Here is a 19,236-nt window from a genome sequence, read left to right on the forward strand (position 1 = left end):
AGAAGTTTTATGTAATTACGCTATGTGAGAGTCAAATTTTCTACTCTTCAACCTAGGAGCACATCAAGACCAAGGAATCTCTGCTTTTCTCTCAGTTAAATTCCCAACCACTGCCACTCCAAATACCCAGAATTAGGTTTTTATGCATAGCTGAGGGAGTGGGGGTTGTCTGACATATACTACAGATTTTTTACTGGGAGAAGTTAGGTCTAGTTTTGGTATATCTCTCCTTTATCCAGGCATTACCTAAACATGAAGAGGGAGGCATTCCACATTCTGTAGTTTGTCCTATAGACTAAAATAGTGCTGGATGAATAAGCAAATAGAACTGTCATGCATAAGGGAATAGTTCATCTCTTTATAATGGAATAGATAGGTAGACAGTAGTAATAAGAAGACAGACAGTGTATACAACATATAGGAGAATGTCCAGGTGGTGAATAAGACTTGGTCCCCAGCCATAGCATACTCCTGATTTCTGGCCTGGTTGGACATCCCAGAGGATCCATGTGCCTGTGGCTTGAAACTAGTTAGGAAGAGAGGGTGATGCATGCTGATCCATGTGTTTCCCCATCACCAGGGACCATCAAACTCATTCTTCCAAAAACTGAAGCTTCCTGACCTGGAAGACTAAACTGAGAAGTATCTAGAGGGCTAAGAATAACCCAAGCTATGCCAAACAAACCCTCGCATCATGTTCCTTACCACATCTTGTCATAGGAACCCTGAGCTGGGTTAACATCTTTCCCTCTTTCTCCAATATTATATCTGTCAGGAGGAAAACCATTTATCGACTTATATTAACACATCTCTTCATTTGACAAAGATTTATTGAGACCTAGCTATCTGCCAGGAATTGTGCTTGGTCCTGGAAATACAATGGTGAGTTAGGCAGACAGCATCTTGCCCACCTGCAATCTGAGAGACAATAGAGTTTATAAGAACTTTAACATGGGAGGCACAGGGCACCATGGAAACTCACAAGAGGGGCACTTAAGTAGCTCAAGTGCCTAGAGTAGGTGCTTACAATCAGAGGTGTGAAAGGCTGGTGGGAGTTATCTAATGAATGGAGGAAAGAGAAGAGCATTCCAGGAAGAGAGACATCACGTCAGACAACAGAGGGAGGAATATTTCCTCCTTACATGACCATCATTCCTAGTTCCAAACACTTCCATCTTTACCCTGTTGTAATGAACTTCTTATCAATATTTTAGAGTAAGACTTGAGAGGAAACTGACCTAAAATTTCAAGTGACTTCAAGCTATGAGGGAAGATTGAAGAGCATGTCTTTCAACATGGGTTAGAATAATGGACCTAATCTGACAAGATAAAATGTAATTAAGATAAAGGTAAAATTCTGAGTTTAAATTAAAGATCTACAGCACTTGTAGATGATGAGTATATGCAGAGCCACACATACAGAGAAAAGTTTGGTTGACAAAAATTTTAGCATAGGACAAGCATGAGATTGTCTGTGGCACATGGTGATGAGTTTTTATTCTTCATAGTTAGTCAAGATAGTGTTGCTCTGCTTGGTCCAGACAGTAGTCCAATGGGAGTGAGCTGGAGGATGATGTGTCAGCCTACTATGCATCAGCCACCACCTGAGACAGGAAGCCTACCTCCTTCCTCATACAACTTAAAAAGACTCTATTATGCTCCAATTTATAGACAGTGTCACACAACACACACACACACACACAAATCTACTGAGGTTAACTAAATTGTCTGGTCACACATCCAAGACCTGATAATGCTAGAATCCAAGCCCAAGCTTATATTCTTCCAAAATGTGGTCTCCCCTCCTGTGGAAGGAAGAATAATGTTATATTTTATTTTATTTTTTAGACAGGGAAGAGGTGTGGAGGGAAAAGGAGGGAGAGAACCTTAAGCAGGCTTCATGCCCAGCATGGGGCTGGACATGTGGCTTGACTTCGGGTTCCATCTCACAACCCTGAGATCATAACCTGAGCAAAAATCAAGAGTCAGATGCTTAACCAACTAAGCCACCCTTGTGCCCCTAATGTTTTTTTCAAAGAAATAGCATGTTGCTCTCTCCCTTCCATTATTTGAAAGGCTTTCTTTCAGAAAAAGTAAAACTCAGAGCTTAAATAAAATGGATGTACATTTCTGGCTAGAAATAAAAAGTATAGTTTAATAATCAGAACTGTGTGGAATTGGAATGCACAGTTACTCCTGCATTCAATACTTAATCAAATACTGAGTTTTTACTATGTGTCAGGAAGTATTCTGGATGCTTAGGATATATTAGTGAATGAAATAGACAAAGGTGCTTGTTCTCAAGGAACTTATATTCAGCAGAGGAAAATGGATAAAAAATGGACATATTTAAAAATATATAAGCCTTGTCAGTCTTGGAAACTCTTTATCTCTCCATCCATTTTGAATGTCAGTCTTGCTAGATAAAGTATTCTTGACTGCATGTTCTTCTCATTTAGTGCTCTGAATATATCTTGCCAGCCCTTTCTGGCTTGCCAGGTCTCTGTGGACAGGTCTGACGTTATTCTGATGGGCTTTCCTCTGTAAGTAAGGAGCCTCTTTGTCCTAGTGGCTTTCAAGAGATTATACCTACAATTATGATTCCTCAATTTGACTATCAGGTGCCTTGATGTTTTTCTGGAATCTATAATCTTGGGTGGAGACCGTTCGGCCTCTAGTACATGAACGCTGGTTCCATTCACGAGATTGGGAAAATTTTCATGAAGAACTTGTTCCACTATATCTTCTAGACATCTTTCTTTCTCCTCCCGTTCAGGGATTCCAATAATTCTGACGTTGGAACGTTTCCTGGTGTCATTTATTTCCCTGATTCTGTTTTCAGGGTTTCTAAGCTGTTTGTTCCAGGCTTCCTCTTGATCCTTTCTCTCTATCTGTTTGTCCTCCAGGTCAGTTCAATGCTTATAGCAACAATGGCCACGGTTGCCAAACTGTGGAAAGAACCAAGATGCCCTTCAACGGATGAATGGATAAGGAAGATGTGGTCCATATACACTATGGAGTATTATGCCTCCATCAGAAAGGATGAATACCCAACTTTTGTATCAACATGGACGGGACTGGAAGAGATTATGCTGAGTGAAATAAGTCAAGCAGGGAGAGTCAATTATCATATGGTTTCACTTATTTGTGGAGCATAACAAATAGCATGGAGGACATGGGGAGTTAGGTGAAGGGAGTTGGGGGAAATTGGAAGGGGAGGTGAACCATGAGAGACTATGGACTCTGAAAAACAATCTGAAGGGTTTGAAGAGGTGGGGGGGTGGGAGGTTGGGGAAACCAGGTGGTGGGTATTAGAGAGGGCACGGATTGCATGGAGCACTGGGTGTGGTATAAAAACAATGAATACTGTTATGCTGAAAATAAATAATAAAAAATTATATATATATATATATATATATATATATATATATATATATATATGACATTATATAGGCATCACAGAAGCATAAGAAGGGTAAGAAGATTGAGCTCAGTGTGTGGGAGAAAGGGGCCCAGAGGGGTATAGAACCATGAGTTAGCATTCAAGAATAGAAAGAATATAGGAAAGGCATCATGAGATGAGCTGGACCCCGGCTCCACCACTTACTAGCAGAAAGGTCTTAGCTTTGGCAGTTTCCCTGACCCATTGTTCCTTCATTTATAAAATGTGGTTAAAAGAAAAGTATACTGCTGTCATATACCCCTGTCTATGTCACACACGATTAAATAGGTTAAGTTACATACACTTTGTATGTTATAAAACACTGCAAATAGATCTGCCTTTTGCAGTGAGATATTTACCTGTAAGGGGAGAAGTACAGGGAAGAGATGGTGATTGGCCCATCTGATGAGGGAGGCTGGCCACAAAGGGAGTCCAGACCCACCCACCAAGTCCAGACCCAAGCAAAGCCTAGACAGGCAGGCGGGTAGAGGGGAAGTCCAAATAGAAATGGATGTGTTCAGCTGGGGCAAGTCAAAGGAGGCATGGAGGAGACAGAATTGAAGGAGTGAAGGGATATGGAAAGGAAGACAGAAGAGGGCTGGGAGATGGGTGGTGGGAAATGGCTCAGGCAGGAAGCTGAATTTGGAAGGAATAAGGGTTTTGGGGACAGTTTGCTCAGATGCCAAAGTGAATGTTGGCTTCAAGGATAGTGAGGTGAGCTGCTATCACAAATGGTCATCAGTGTTTTGATGCCACTCAGCCAGTTTGCCAATGGCATGTTTTCTTAGGTTAGCTAGGAGGAGAGGAAGTACCAGGGAGGGGAGGCTCTTAATCAATCAGAAATACTTTCAAGGCTTGAATCGAGATTGGGCCCTTAGTCATTGAAAGGCCTTCTGATTTGACCCAGCCTGGATAAAAGCCTGGATTGGGCAATCATTTAATTAATAAGTTCTTTCCATAGCATCTCATCAACATTCTTCAGAGGATTGTTTTGTTCATTCAGAAATCCTGAAAGTATTTCCAGTGAGCCTAGTCTCAATCCTCCTGCAGCAAAGCAGGGTTTCCCACCCTCAGCACTAGTGATGTTTTGGTTGGGATAATTCTTTGTCATGGGAGCACACTGTAGGATATTAAATAGCATCCCTGGCCTCTACCCACTAGATGACAGTATCAAACACAACCCCCTCTCCACCAACTGTGATGACTAAAGTCCTCTGCAGATTGTAAATGCTTCCTCCTGAGAGCATGGAATAGGAGTTGGGGGGTATAAAATCCACCCACCATCTTTTAATGAGAACTATTGAATTAGAGGAAAGAAACTCTGGCCTTGCCCTTCAGACATTCTCAGTTCTACAGAGAATACTCTCCTGCCCTCACCTCCATTCTAAAGACTCCCATTCATTAACAATAAAAAGGTTTTGTTGATGTAAGGCAGGAGCACAGCACAGGCAAAGAATTCCAGCTTCAAGGATGTACAAAAACTTTGTATTTTTTTATCTAGGGAACTGAGTATTGATTATGGAAGTATAGATTATCTTGGCTATAAGGACGATTATGAGTAGTTTAGCTGTGACTGACATCATAATTTTTTGGTATATTATCTAATAGCTCAGAATACTTCCTTTCTAACTCTTCTGCTGGGTCTGCTAAGGCTTGCCAGTGGCAACCTGAAAAACATTGTAAGCAAGAATTTCCTTTTGCCTGTACCTATTCTCACACTGCTGTTTCTCCCTGGAATGTCCTCTGACCCCCAATACCCAGCCTCCATGGGTCAAATCTTCCCAGATACCCTTCCTTAGAATTCCTCTCATTCACCTCTTTTCCAAGACTAAGTTGTATCCTTTTTCTGAACATGCTGTACCACTTACTGGCTTTCTTTTTATTTATCCTGCTTGGGCTATATTAGTTTTTTAGTCCTAGGGAGATAGGAAAACTGAAGGACTCCATAAAATTCTGCTTTTTGATCCTTTTCCAACTTCTATTCTTGCTATGACCTGCACAACCACCTCATTTTATACATGCCTCAGAACGCATATAGTATATGTCCTCCTCCTAAGGGGCAAGGAATTAATGATTTATTTAGAATAGATAACATCTAAGGAAGGACCAGGTGGGGATAACTGGACAAAGCCATCATATGAATATTCCAGCCCACTAGTGCTAAATATCTTAGATTCTAAGACCCCCTGACTCCAAGGAATAACTCCTGGGCCCTTACCTTTGTTCCAATCTGTCCCTTGATACCTGATAGGACATGTACAACAGATCCTGAACAAAGATGAGACTCTCCTTCCTGAGTCTCCCAGACACTCTGTCTGTACCTGTACTCTCTTCATATTTTCAGTAAACTCTGCTTTCCCTTCCTTCCAGCTCGCATTTGATTTTTATCTTGTGTGTAGCCAGAGATCCTCTCAGCTGGTCCTGTGGGACCCCCTCCGGGTTCTCAGACCTAGCTTGACTGTATCTTGATAGTTTACATGAAATTTAAAAATTGATCATTATTTAAAAATATATCCCCCATTTTCTTTATTATCTTTCAGAAACTCTAAATATGTGAGTGTTGGTCTACTTGCTATAATTCAATAATTACCACTCATCTGTTCATTGTTTTATATTTTTCCCCTCTTTTCAATTCAGTTCTTCAAGTTAAGTTCATCAATCTGTTCTTCTGCAGTTTACAATCTACTAAGACCATCCAATAAATTTTTGAGATTGTATTTAATTTTGAGCATATTTAATTTTTCAGAGACAGTGTTTTTCATTTCTAGAATTCCCAGTTGGTTATTTTTGGGCATGGAAACAGAGGTAATTCATATTGCAAAAATGTAAACAGTTTTAACTTGAATGTTGAGTGTGTCTATTCTTAGGTATGGTCAGTAGACCAGTGTCACTTCAAGTAGTACTTTATGCCACCTCTTGGGCTGCTCCCTTTTCTTCACCCTTTCCATTTTTATTTTATCTTCTCCCTTCAATTTGCTCCCAAGAAACTGTGAATTATTTTCAGGCTATAATTTAGGACATTATGGGCAATATTCCCACCTTCAGTACCTCTTTCATGATCTAAACTCGTCAAACCAAACTCACTGAGGTATATGGGAGGAAAAATGGTAAATTTAGTTTGAACAAGGTGTAGCTACTAAAGGTATCCATAGCTTAAAAATTCAATTTTTAAAAATTAATTATTTTTTAAAATAAAATTAATTAATTAAATTAATTAATTTAAAAACTAATAGAATCAATTTTTTAAAATTTAATGGAATTTTAAAAATCCAGTAAAAATCCATGTTTACATCTATTTCTCTCTTTTATTGTCTATCTACTTCCTGAGTATCACCAAGTGCCACATACTATCTTGCCTACTTCCCCTTTGCCATCTGAATTTTATGTAGATCCTGCAAAAATAGCATTTCTATAATTATCTACCTTTAAAAGATCTGTATTGTGAGATTCAAAGAAGTTGAATACTTTGCTATGGTTCCTAAAGCCTATTTTCTCAGCCAATGTTCTATACACACCATTCCCCATAGCTTAGACATATAGATTTTCACCCAAGCCATGTATATTCAAAAGTTTAGATGAAAGCATATGATTTCACTCATCTGTGGAATTTAATAAACAAAACAAAGGGAAAAAATAAGACAGAGAAGGAGAGAGAGAGAGAAAGCAAGAAATAGATTCTTAACTATAGAGAACAAACTAATGGTTACCAGAGGGGAGGAGGTGGGGGGAGTGGGTGAAATAGGTGAAGGGGATTAAGGATTGCATTTATTGTGATGAGTACTGAGTGATGTATGGAAGTGTTGAATCACTATATTGTACACCTGCAACCAATTATAACACTGAATATTAACTAACTAAAATTTAAATAAAAACTAAAAAACAAAACAAAACAAAAACCCCAAAGGTCCAGGTGAAAAATTACTATCTAGGGTGGAAAGAATGAAGGAGCTATGTGATCAGCTCCATAAACACGAATAGAAGGCCTTCCATAGAAAAAAGGCAATAGAGGACTCCAGAAATGAGGATGTTCGTTTCCACCTACCACAGTCCCCATTTTAAGCAGGTACTTTCCTAGCTGGGAGGGGAGGTCTTGAGGTCCCTAGAAGGAGGAAAGGAAGAGCTGCCAGTCATTACCTGTCACAGGACCATGTGGGTGGCAGGAGGTGGGTCATGTCATACTGGGGCCCTGTCTCACATGCTGGGGGCAGAGCCCAAGGCCAGGATAAAGGACCTTGGGGCAAGAACACTTCCAAGCACTCCTCTCCTGAGCTGTTGACAGACCCAGTGCTGCCTGTGCTCCAGTAAGTGTTCCCTGGGACTGAGAACAGAGCCTTCCAGAGAGAGCACACAGACCAGAGCAAGGGCAGGTGAGGCCTTGGACTGTGTTTGGAAGAATGAGGACCGAGAAAATCTGACTCAGGAGGGCCAGGGTGGGACGGACGGGTGAAAGAGACCAAGAGTAACTTGGAAGGTTTGTGTGCTGTATGCTAGAGTTTTGGAAACAGCAGATTGTTCACAGTTGCTGAGTGTATTCTCTGGTTTTAGGAATAAAAACATTGATGGCTAGATTATGTTGCGGTGGTTGCATAGTAGGGATATAGTTTGAAAATACAGCCAGACCCAGTTGCAGAGACAGTGTGTTGAGGATATTGGTACTTAGCAGAAGAGAGAATCAGAGACACCTGTGGATCTGTTTAGACTTCAACAAGAAGGTCCACAGTGGGAACTAGGGGTTGAGAAGCCCTGGGGCTTCCCTTGGATGCAGCCCTTAGCAGGAGGCCTATGTGGATTAGATCCCTGGGTTACAAGTCAGGGAGTCTGGGAATGGAACCTTGACAAGCTAGTGACTAGCACTGGGATAGTGAATTTGCCTTTTTTCCTTTCAGTTTCTTCATTTATAAACTGAGTTGGTTGGGACAAATTGACTCCAAGGCCCTTTGCAATTATGATTTTCTATATTCTGCAAAACCAAAAGTGATATATGGAAGGATCAGAAATCCTTCCAAGAGAGAATGCTTTTGTTTTTTTCATTGAAGAGGTTTTCAGTGCTAAAATGGTGCCTACACTAGAAGTCTGAAAGATTCTTGATGTTGTGAGAAAATGGAAGGTGGCCTGGAGCCAATTTGTTTCCTGGTGTTTTCTCTAACACTAAGGAAATATTAATTAGCATCGACTTTCTTTACATATTTGGACATGATATTGTTGACAACATTCCAAATGGGATGAGAAATGCCACTTTGCGAAAGAAGGCACATGGTACACCAGTAAGAGTAATAAAAGCGTTAGAGATGATTTTCCAATATCTGATCCCAAAACTTTCAAAATAAGGCTGCTAGAAGTGATGCTAAGAACAGGAAGGGTGGGAGCTCTGTGTTCTGGGTCTAACTCTGGGTCTAACTCTCTGTGTGACTCTCCCTTAGCTCCTGACTCCGTCAGCCACCAGCCGAGATGTTCTGCCAGCAGAACCAGCAGCAGTGCCAGCCCCCTCCCAAATGTCCCGCCCCCAAGTGTTCCCCAAAGTGTCCCCCAGTCTCTTCCTGCTGCAGTGTCAGCTCTGGGGGCAGCTGTGGCTCCAGCTCTGGGAGTGGCAGTTGCTGTAGCTCTGGGGGTGGTGGCTGCTGCAGCTCTGGGGGTGGAGGCTGTTGCCTGAGCCACCATGGGCGACTCAGGCCCCACCGTCATAGAAACCAGAGCTCTGGCTGCTGCAGCCAGCCCTCAGGGGGATTAGGATGCTGCAGCCAGCCCTCAGGGGGTTCTGGCTGCTGTGGAGGGGGCAGCAGTCAGTCATCTGGAGGCTGCTGCTGCTAAAGTGGACCCTGAGCCAAGAAGAGCAGAAACAGAGTCCAAAGCGGCAATGTCATCTTCCATTGGTCTACCTGTGGTGCTGAGACATTTTAGTGAAGACTTCAAACTCTGTTCTCAAGGATTCTTCTCACCTGAAATCCAGAAATCTGTGTCCTTTCTTAAAAACTCATCTTCTGAACTCTGATCCCATGTCTACAGCCTGCCATGGGAACCCCAGATAGTTATCCCTGTGCCATTCCACAGATAATTTCCTTCATAGCCCCCTATAGCAAAACAATAAAATAACCTGATCACCATCTTTTTCTAGCCTCTTTTCTCTTTTGTAAATGTGCTGGGAAAGATGAGCATCTCTGATCTCAGCTCTGTCTTCCCTTGTCATCGGGGCCCCTATTAGCACTCCTTGTTTTTGATGGACTGGAAAAATTCTTTTCTACCCTTCAAGATTAGAAGTTCTTCCAGCTGGAGTAAGAATTAAACTGGCATGAGACAGATTAACAGGAGAAAAAAAACAAAGTTTATATTACATGTGCACGGAGGCCCAAGAATGACATTGAGGCCCCAAGAAGTGTCCAAGGCAGGCAGTTTTTATACATTTTGACTGACATTAACAAGACAAAGAAAACTTAACTTTGGGAGCTTCAGTTAGTAAGGGATTCTAAACAGAGTTTGGGCAGGCTGGTAAATTAGTAAAAAATAACAAGAGTTGTTTAGACAGCCTTCTCTGCTCTAAGGGGTATAGTACCCTTCCTGCTACAGGGAGGGTACTTTTCACAGGAAGAAATATTTCCTGCTTTCAGGGGGACAGAGGAGAGGCTGAGTGTCCTTCTAGTATTGGCTGTCATTTAAGTAGCTTTAAATTGAAGTAATCAATCTACCATTATGCTGTATTTGGGGGCAGCCTGCCCTGGCCTCCTACAGTTCTGTCTTCTGACACTTCCCTGCATGTTTCTCATATTAAAGCTGAGCTGGTGATTGAGGAGAGAGAAATTAACTTAGTACAAGGGGTAAGAGCTCTGCAAAGAGCAGAAGACTGCAGACTGAATGAGGATGAATAAACAGAAAAGAACAAATGGAGCACACTTCCTCACACACCATTAAACCAAAGTCCCTAAACCTGGAAGTAGATTGGTCCAATAGAGAATCTGTGCTTCATTTATCTAATGAAAAATATTAATCCTTTTTTTTAACTGATTCACATTAGATATTATTTATCCCATTTGGTTTATATAGAAGCTACACTTTTCACCAATGACTGCAGGGGCAGTCAGTGGATCTGGGGCATGATGATTCTGGAATACCACAGAGGCTAAGCTCTTAACTTCTGACTAGAGTATTTTCAAAGTTTGCATACTGGTATTTGTTGGGTCAGCAGGCTCTGGAAATGCAGGAGGAACAATAGAAATGACCCCCGGGGCACCATCTTCCAGCCTCCCCACCCCTTTCCTTAACCCTTGACTCTCCCGCCAAAAGGATGTATGCCCAGATCACATCTCCATAGGTATCCTGATACCTATGCAGGAAACAGAAGTATCAGGAACCCCCCCCCCCACCCCAGACCATTACGATCACCAAATACCCTACCATATATGGATGTGAGCCCATGCCCTGCCTTGGCCCGATAAAAGACCCCCTGCCAACTCCCTCCCAGTGCGAATTCCCCCACTCCCCTTTCCGGAGTCGAGGAACCTCACCAGGGGGTGCCCACCTCCTCCTGGTGCAACTTTCCTGGCTCCCCTTCTCCTGAGCCCTGAAACTTCGCCAGAGAGTGCCTTTAATAAATCTTGCCTTGCACCCACTTCACCTGGTGTCGTGTTTATCTCGCCTCTAAAACCTTACATTTGGTGCCAAAACCCAGGAGGAGATTGAGCCCCCACCCCAATGAGGAGGCTCTCTCCTCTCCCTAGCCAGACCTGGACCTGCCTTTCCCAAAGCCACTTCTGAAGCCTTGGTGAGTTTCCCCCGATTCCACGCCTCTGTCCGTCTGGAAAGCCCTGCCCTAATCGCAGCTGCGTCAGGGCGGACCCCGCCGGTCACCAGGTGACCTCCATGACTCTGAGAGGCTGGGAGACATCCTAACCTCTACAGCAGTTGACACAGTTTTTCTGCAACCCAGTGGTGGACGAGGGGATGCCTTCCTCCAGCCCAAGCCCTCGGGTTGCCCGGCAATGAATCGCGGGAACCTCCTAATCCAAATTCGACCCTAAAATATCCCAGGGGTGTTTTAGGCCTGTTGGCCAATCTTAAATCAGTCCCAATGGTCTCCGGAAGGCACGTTTAATTATCAGATTCTCATGGACCTAAATAACCTCAGCAGACACCAAGGCAGATGGGCCAAGTCCCTTATGTTCAGGATTTCTGAACCAGCACCCTCGTCCACCCCTCTCCCTCTCCCTCCCCACTCCTATCCGAACTCCTGACAAAGTTATCCTGACAAAGTTAACCGCAGTAAATGTGAAACTTTAATCAAAGTTTACTGAAGGTCAAATAAGCTCTTGTTACTTGTTAAAATCTGATAGCAAAGAAATGACTAAACTGATGGTTAATTGTCTCAAAGTTTTAATGGGTAATTGCTGAGATAGCTTTCAAAGTCTTCTGTAACCTGAAAGTTTAAAGTTTTGCTTGGAAGACAAATGGAATTAAATTTGTTGGACATTTAGGTCTTTTCCAAAGAGAATAAAATGCCAAGTCATTGATACTGAACATAGCTTTGTGTTTTTTACTTCTTACAGCAAAGAAAATAAGAATATTTAAATCTGTTAGTAAGCGCGGTTTGTGGTTAACTGATTCATAAATTGGCATCTAAAGAATTCTGTTATAACTGTTCACAATTGATTAATAACTGACAAGAGGTTAATAACTAAAGGTGTTTCTAAGAGTACAAAATTCTGCTAACTGTAAGACTGATGGAGATACAGAAAGCCACTCAGTATGTAGGAAAGTAGAAGATATATAAGAAAAATTTAAGGAATGGGAGTGCATTTTATTGAAAGTAAAAGGAGATAATTTTGTCCTAAATGAGATGGTTGTTTGGGACAAAACCTGAATGCAAAGGAAAGTTGTAGAAGGTTTGTGAAGGGAAATCATTCAGCAACCCAATGAAAACCCAGCCATGTTTCTTAACCAACTTACTGAGGCGCTGACTCAATATACTCGCCTAGACCTGGCCTCTCCAGCAGGGGCGACTGTTTTAGCTACTCACTTTATTTCTCAGTCAGCTGCCGACATTCGGAAAAAATTAAAGAAAGTGGAGGAGGGCCCTCAAACTCCCATTTCTGATCTGGTGAAAATGGCATTTAAAGTCTTTGACTCTCAAGAGGAGGCAGCAGAACTTAAGCGCCAAGCCAGACTCCAACAGAAAGTCCAACTGCAGACCCAAGCCCTGGTAGCAGCCCTGAGGCCAGCAGGTTCTGGGGGTCAACAGTAGGGAGCACCTAACTGCATCCCTCCAGGGGCCTGTTTCAAGTGCAGAGCCGAGAGACACTGGGCCCGTCAATGCCCCAATCCAAAAGCACCTACTAGGCCGTGCCCTCAGTGCAGCATGATGGACCACTGGAAATAGGACTGCCCCAGCCTCGGGGGATTCCCTGTGCCTCCATGTGGGGAAGACCCTGAGATGATAAGTCCTGCCTTCCAACTTCTCAGATTGGAGGATGACTGATGGAGCCCAGACTCAGACACTCCTCTCACCCATGCGATGCCCCGGGTCACACTCCAGGTAGCGGGTAAGTCCATTTCCTTTCTGTTGGACATGGGACATTGTGTCCTGCCTTCCTACTTGGGTCCCATTCGTCCCTCCCCAGTTGCAGTTATGGGAATTGATGGTACGTCCTCCACTCCAAAGGGCAGCCCACCCCTTACATGCAGCCTGGATGGGTTCCCCTTCTCACACTCCTTCTTCATTAACCCTTCCTGCCCTGGTCCCCTACTAGGCAGGGACATCCTCCACAAACTTCAGGCCACCATTCATCTCTCTCTCCCTCTCCCTTGACTTCTGCTTACCTCATCCTCCCTCTACTCCCCGCTGACTCATCCTCTGTCCCAGACTGTCTCCCCTCCATAGACCCGCAGGTATGGGACATTTCCAGATCTATAGTAGCAACCCACAGGCGAGGACTTAAGCCCATCATCGACTGCCTCCTGCAGCAGGGTCTCATTATCCCCATTAACTCTCCAAGCAACTATATGTCACCGCCCAGGGATGGCAGCCCTGCCTCAGGGCCCTAGCGGCAGCCACTTCTCTGACAAAAGAAGCCCTCAAACTTACCTTAGGACAGCCCATCATGGTCTTCTCCCCCCATCGACTGATGGACTTAGTCAGTCACAAATCCTTGGCACAACTCACTCCTTCCCATCTCCAACTCTACCACCTGCTGTTCATAGAATACCCCCAGGTCACACTCTCTGTCTCCCCTCACCTAAATCCTGCCACTCTCTTGCCAACACCTTCATCTATCCCCACTCCTTCCCATTCCTGCTCTCAACTCCTGGAAGAACTCTCTCTCTCCCATCCAGGACTTTCGGACCGGCTGCCGCCTGACCCTGATTGCACTCTGTTCGTGGATGGGAGCTCCCTCATAACTTCAGATGGACGGTGACACAGGGCCTATGCAATGGTCACCCTGGACACAGTCATAGAAGCAGCACCCCTTCCCACTGGGACTACTTTTCAAAAGGCAGAACTCGTGGCTCTCACCAGGGCCCTTCACTTATCTGAGGGACAACGGGTCACTATTTATACTGACTCCAAGTATGCTTTCCTTATTACTCACACTCACTCTGTCCTCTGGTGAGAAAAGGGGATTTCTCATGACCAAGGAAACCCCCAGAGTCAACGGGCCTCTTATTGACAAACTTCTCGAGACTCTCAATTACCCTACTTAGGTGGCTATTGTCCACTGCCATGGCCATCAGGCCTCCAAGGACCCCATCTCTTTTTTTTTTTTAATTTTATTTATTTATTTTTAAACATATAATATATTTTTATCACCAGGGGTACAGGTCTGTGAATCGCCAGGTTTACATATTTCACAGCACTCACCATAGCACATACCCTCCCCAATGTCCATAACCCCACCCCCCCAACTCCCCTCCCCCCATCAACCCTCAGTTTGTTTTGTGAGATTAAGAGTCACTTATGGTTTGTCTCCCTCCCAATCCCAACTTGTTTCATTTACCCTTATCCTACCCCATTAACCCCCCATGTTGCATCTCCTCACCCTCATATGAGGGAGATCATATGATAATTGTCTTTCTCTGATTGACTTACTTCGCTAAGCATGATACCCTCTAGTTCCATCCACATCGTCGCAAATGGCAAGATTTCATTTCTTTTGATGGTTGCATAGTATTCCATTGTATATATATACCACATCTTCTTTATCCATTCGTCTGTTGATGGACATCTAGGTTCTTTCCATAGTTTGGCTATTGTAGACATTGCTGCTATAAACATTCGGGTGCATGTGCCCCTTCAGATCACTATGTTTGTATCCTTAAGGTAAATACCCAGTAGTGCAATTGCTGGGTCATAGGGTAGTTCTATTTTCAACATTTTGAGGAACCTCCATGCTGTTTTCCAGAGTGGTTGCACCAGCTTGCATTCCCACCAACAGTGTAGGAGGGTTCCCCTTTCTCCGCATCCTCGCCAGCATCTGTCATTTCCTGACTTGTTAATTTTAGCCATTCTGACTGGTGTGAGGTGATATCTCATTGTGGTTTTGATTTGTATTTCCCTGATGCCGAGTGATATGGAGCACTTTTTCATGTGTCTGTTGGCCATCTGGATGTCTTCTTTGCAGAAATGTCTGTTCATGTCTTCTGCCCATTTCTTGATTGGATTATTTGTTCTTTGGGCGTTGAGTTTGCTAAGTTCTTTATAGATTCTGGACACTAGCCCTTTATCTGATATGTCGTTTGCAAATATCTTCTCCCATTCTGTCAGTTGTCTTTTGGTTTTGTTAACTGTTTCCTTTGCTGTGCAAAAGCTTTTGATCTTGATAAAATCCCAATAGTTCATTTTTGCCCTTGCTTCCCTTGCCTTTGGCGATGTTCCTAGGAAGATGTTGCTGCGGCTGAGGTCGAAGAGGTTGCTGCCTGTGTTCTCCTCAAGGATGTTGATGGATTCCTTTCTCACATTGAGGTCCTTCATCCATTTTGAGTCTATTTTCGTGTGTGGTGTAAGGAAATGATCCAAGTTCATTTTTCTGCATGTGGCTGTCCAATTTTCCCAACACCATTTATGGAAGAGGCTGTCTTTTTTCCATTGGACATTCTTTCCTGCTTTGTCGAAGATTAGTTGACCATAGAGTTGAGGGTCTATTTCTGGGCTCTCTATTCTGTTCCATTGATCTATGTCTGTTTTTGTGCCAGTACCATGCTGTCTTGATGATGACAGCTTTGTAAGAGAGCTTGAAGTCCGGGATTGTGATGCCACCAACTTTGGCTTTCTTTTTCAATATTCCTTTGGCTATTTGAGGTCTTTTCTGTTTCCATATAAATTTTAGGATTGTTTGTTCCATTTCTTTGAAAAAAATGGATGGTACTTTGATAGGAATTGCATTAAATGTGTAGATTGCTTTAGGTAGCATAGACATTTTCACAATATTTATTCTTCCAATCCAGGAGCATGGAACATTTTTTCCATTTCTTTGTGTCTTCCTCAATTTCTTTCATGAGTACTTTATAGTTTTATGAGTATAGATTCTTAGCCTCTTTGGTTAGGTTTATTCCTAGGTATCTTACAGTTTTGGGTGCAATTGTAAATGGGATTGACTCATTAATTTCTCTTATATTGTCCTGTTGTTAGTGTAGAGAAATGCGACTGATTTCTGTGCATTGATTTTATATCCTGACACTTTACTGAATTCCTGTACAAGTTCTAGCAGTTTGGGAGTAGAGTCTTTGGGTTTTCCACATATAGTATCATATCATCTGCAAAGAGTGATAGTTTGACTTCTTCTTTGCCGATTTGGATGCCTTTAATTTCCTTTTGTTGTCTGATTGCTGAGGCTAGGACTTCTAGTACTATGTTGAATAGCAGTGGTGATAACGGACATCCCTGCCGTGTTTCTGACCTTAGCGGAAAAGCTTTCAGTTTTTCTCCATTGAGAATGATATTTGCAGTGGGTTTTTCATAGATGGCTTTGATAATATTGAGGTATGTGCCCTCTATCCCTACACTTTGAAGAGTTTTGATCAGGAAGGGATGTTGTACTTTGTCAAATGCTTTTTCAGCATCTATTGAGAGTATCATATGGTTCTTGTTCTTTCTTTTATTAATGTGTTGTATCACATTGATTGATTTGCAGATGTTGAACCAACCTTGCAGCCCTGGAATAAATCCCACTTGGTCGTGGTGAATTATCCTTTTAATGTACTGTTGAATCCTATTGGCTAGTATTTTGGTGAGAATTTTTGCATCTGTGTTCATCAAGGATATTGGTCTGTAGTTCTATTTTTTGATGGGATCCTTGTCCGGTTTTGGGATCAAGGTGATGCTGGCCTCATAAAATGAGTTTGGAAGTTTTCCTTCCATTTATATTTTTTGGAACAGTTTCAGGAGAATAGGAATTAGTTTTTCTTTAAATGTTTGGTAGAATTCCCCCGGGAAGCCGTCTGGTCCTGGGCTTTTGTTTGTTTGGACGTTTTTGATGACTGTTTCAATCTCCTTACTGGTTATGGGTCTGTTCAGGCTTTCTGTTTCTTCCTGGTTCAGTTGTGGTAGTTTATATGTCTCTAGGAATGCATCCATTTCTTCCAGATGGTCAAATTTGTTGGCGTAGAGTTGCTCATAGTATGTTCTTATAATTGTCTGTATTTCTTTGGTGTTCGTTGTGATCTCTCCTCTTTCATTCATGATTTTATTTATTTGGGTCCTTTCTCTTTTCTTTTTGATAAGTCTGGCCAGGGTTTTATCAGTCTTATTAATTCTTTCAAGGAACCAGCTCCTAGTTTCGTTGATTTGCTCTATTTTTTTTTTTTTTTTGGTTTCTATTTCATTGATTTCTGTTCTGATCTTTATGATTTCTCTTCTCCTGCTGGGTTTAGGGTTTCTTTCTTGTTCTTTCTCCAGCTCCTTTAGGTGTAGGGTTAGGTTGTGTACCTGAGACCTTTCTTGTTTCTTGAGGAAGGCTGGTACCGCTATATATTTTCCTCTCAGGACTGCCTTTGTTGTGTCCCACAGATTTTGAACAGTTGTGTTTTCATTATCATTTGTTTCCATGAATTTTTTCAATTGCTCTTTAATTTCCTGGTTGACCCATTCATTCTTTAGTAGGATGCTCTTTCGTCTCCATGTATTTGGGTTCTTTCCAAATTTCCTCTTGTGATTGAGTTCTAGCTTCAGAGCATTGTGGTCTGAAAATATGCAGGGAATGATCCCAATCTTTTAATACCGGTTGAGACCTGATTTAGGACCGAGGATGTGATCTATTCTGGATAATGTTCCATGGGCACCAGAGAAGAATGTGTATTCTGTTGCTTTGGGATGAATTGTTCTGAATATATCTGTGATGTCCATCTGGTCCAATGTGTCATTTAAGGCCTTTATTTCCTTGTTGATCTTTTGCTTGGATGATCTGTCCATTCCAGTGAGGGGAGTGTTAAAGTCCCCTACTATAATTGTATTATTGTTGATGTGTTTCTTTGATTTTGTTATTAATTGGTTTATATAGTTGGCTGCTCCCACGTTAGGGGCATAGATATTTAAAATTGTTAGATATTCTTGTTGGACAGATCCTTTGAGTATGATATAGTGTCCTTCCTCATCTCTTAGTATAGTCTTTGGCTTAAAATCTAATTGATCTGATATAAGGATTGCCACTCCTGCTTTCTTCTGATGTCCGTTAGCATGGTAAATTGTTGTCCACCCCCTCACTTTAAATCTGGAAGTGTCTTCGGGTTTAAAATGAGTTTCTTGTAGGCAACATATAGATGGGTTTTTTTTTTTTTTTATCCACTCTGATACCCTGTGTCTTTTGATTGGGGCATTTAGCCCATTAACATTCAGGGTAACTATTGAGAGATATGAATTTAGTGCCACTGTATTGCCTGTAAGGTGACTGTTATTGTATATTGTTTCTGTTCCTTTCTGATCTACTACTTTTAGGGTCTCTCTTTGCTTTGATGACCCCTTTCAATATTTCCTGTAGAGCTGGTTTGGTGTTTGCAAATTCTTCAGTTTTTGTTTGTCCTGGAAGCTTTTTATCTCTCCTTCTATTTTCAGTGATAGCCTAGCTGGATATAGTATTCTTGGCTGCATGTTTTTCTCATTTAGTGCTCTGAATATATCATGCCAGCTCTTTCTGGCCTGCCAGGTCTCTGTGGATAAGTCTGCTGCCAATCTAATGTTTTTATCATTGTATGTTACAGACTTCTTTTCCTGGGCTGCTTTCAGGATTTTCTCTTTGTCACTAAGACTTGTAAATTTTACTATTAGTTGACGGGGTGTGGACCTATTCTTATTGATTTTGAGCAGGGTTCTCTGAACCTCTTGGATTTTGATGCTTGTTCCCTTTGCCATATTGGGGAAATTCTCTCCAATAATTCTCTCAAATATACCTTCTGCTCCCCTCTCTCTTTCTTCTTCTTCTGGAATCCCAATTATTCTAATGTTGTTTCGTCTTATGGTGTCACTTATCTCTCAAATTCTCCCCTCATGGTCCAGTAGCTGTTTGTCCCTCTTTTGCTCAGCTTTTTTATTCTCTGTCATTTGGTCTTCTATATCGCTAATTCTCTCTTCTGCCTCATTTATCCTAGCAGTGAGAGCCTCCATTTTTGATTGCACCTCATTAATAGCTTTTTTGATTTCAACTTGGTTAGATTTTAGTTCTTTTATTTCTCCAGAAAGGGTTTTTATATCTCCTGAGAGGGCTTCTCTAATATCTTCCATGCCTTTTTCGAGCCCAGCTAGAACCTTGAGAATCGTCATTCTGAACTCTAGATCTGATATATTGCCAATGTCTGTATTGATTAAGTCCCTAGCCTTTGGT

General features: G+C 42.2%; 1 protein-coding gene across 1 annotated transcript; it reads left to right on the forward strand.

Annotated features, from left to right (window-relative positions):
- The first annotated feature begins 8,890 nt into the window (after positions 1–8,890).
- On the forward strand, positions 8,891–9,250 carry LOC116858787 (late cornified envelope protein 1D-like). The gene has a single exon (XM_032843691.1). The coding sequence runs from the start codon at positions 8,891–8,893 to the stop codon at positions 9,248–9,250; it is 360 nt and encodes a 119-aa protein (XP_032699582.1).
- The last annotated feature ends 9,986 nt before the right edge of the window (positions 9,251–19,236 follow it).

This window comes from Lontra canadensis, unplaced genomic scaffold (assembly GCF_010015895.1).
Source record: "Lontra canadensis isolate GAN:19392208 unplaced genomic scaffold, GSC_riverotter_1.0 scaffold142, whole genome shotgun sequence".
Taxonomy (NCBI): Eukaryota; Metazoa; Chordata; class Mammalia; order Carnivora; family Mustelidae; genus Lontra; species Lontra canadensis.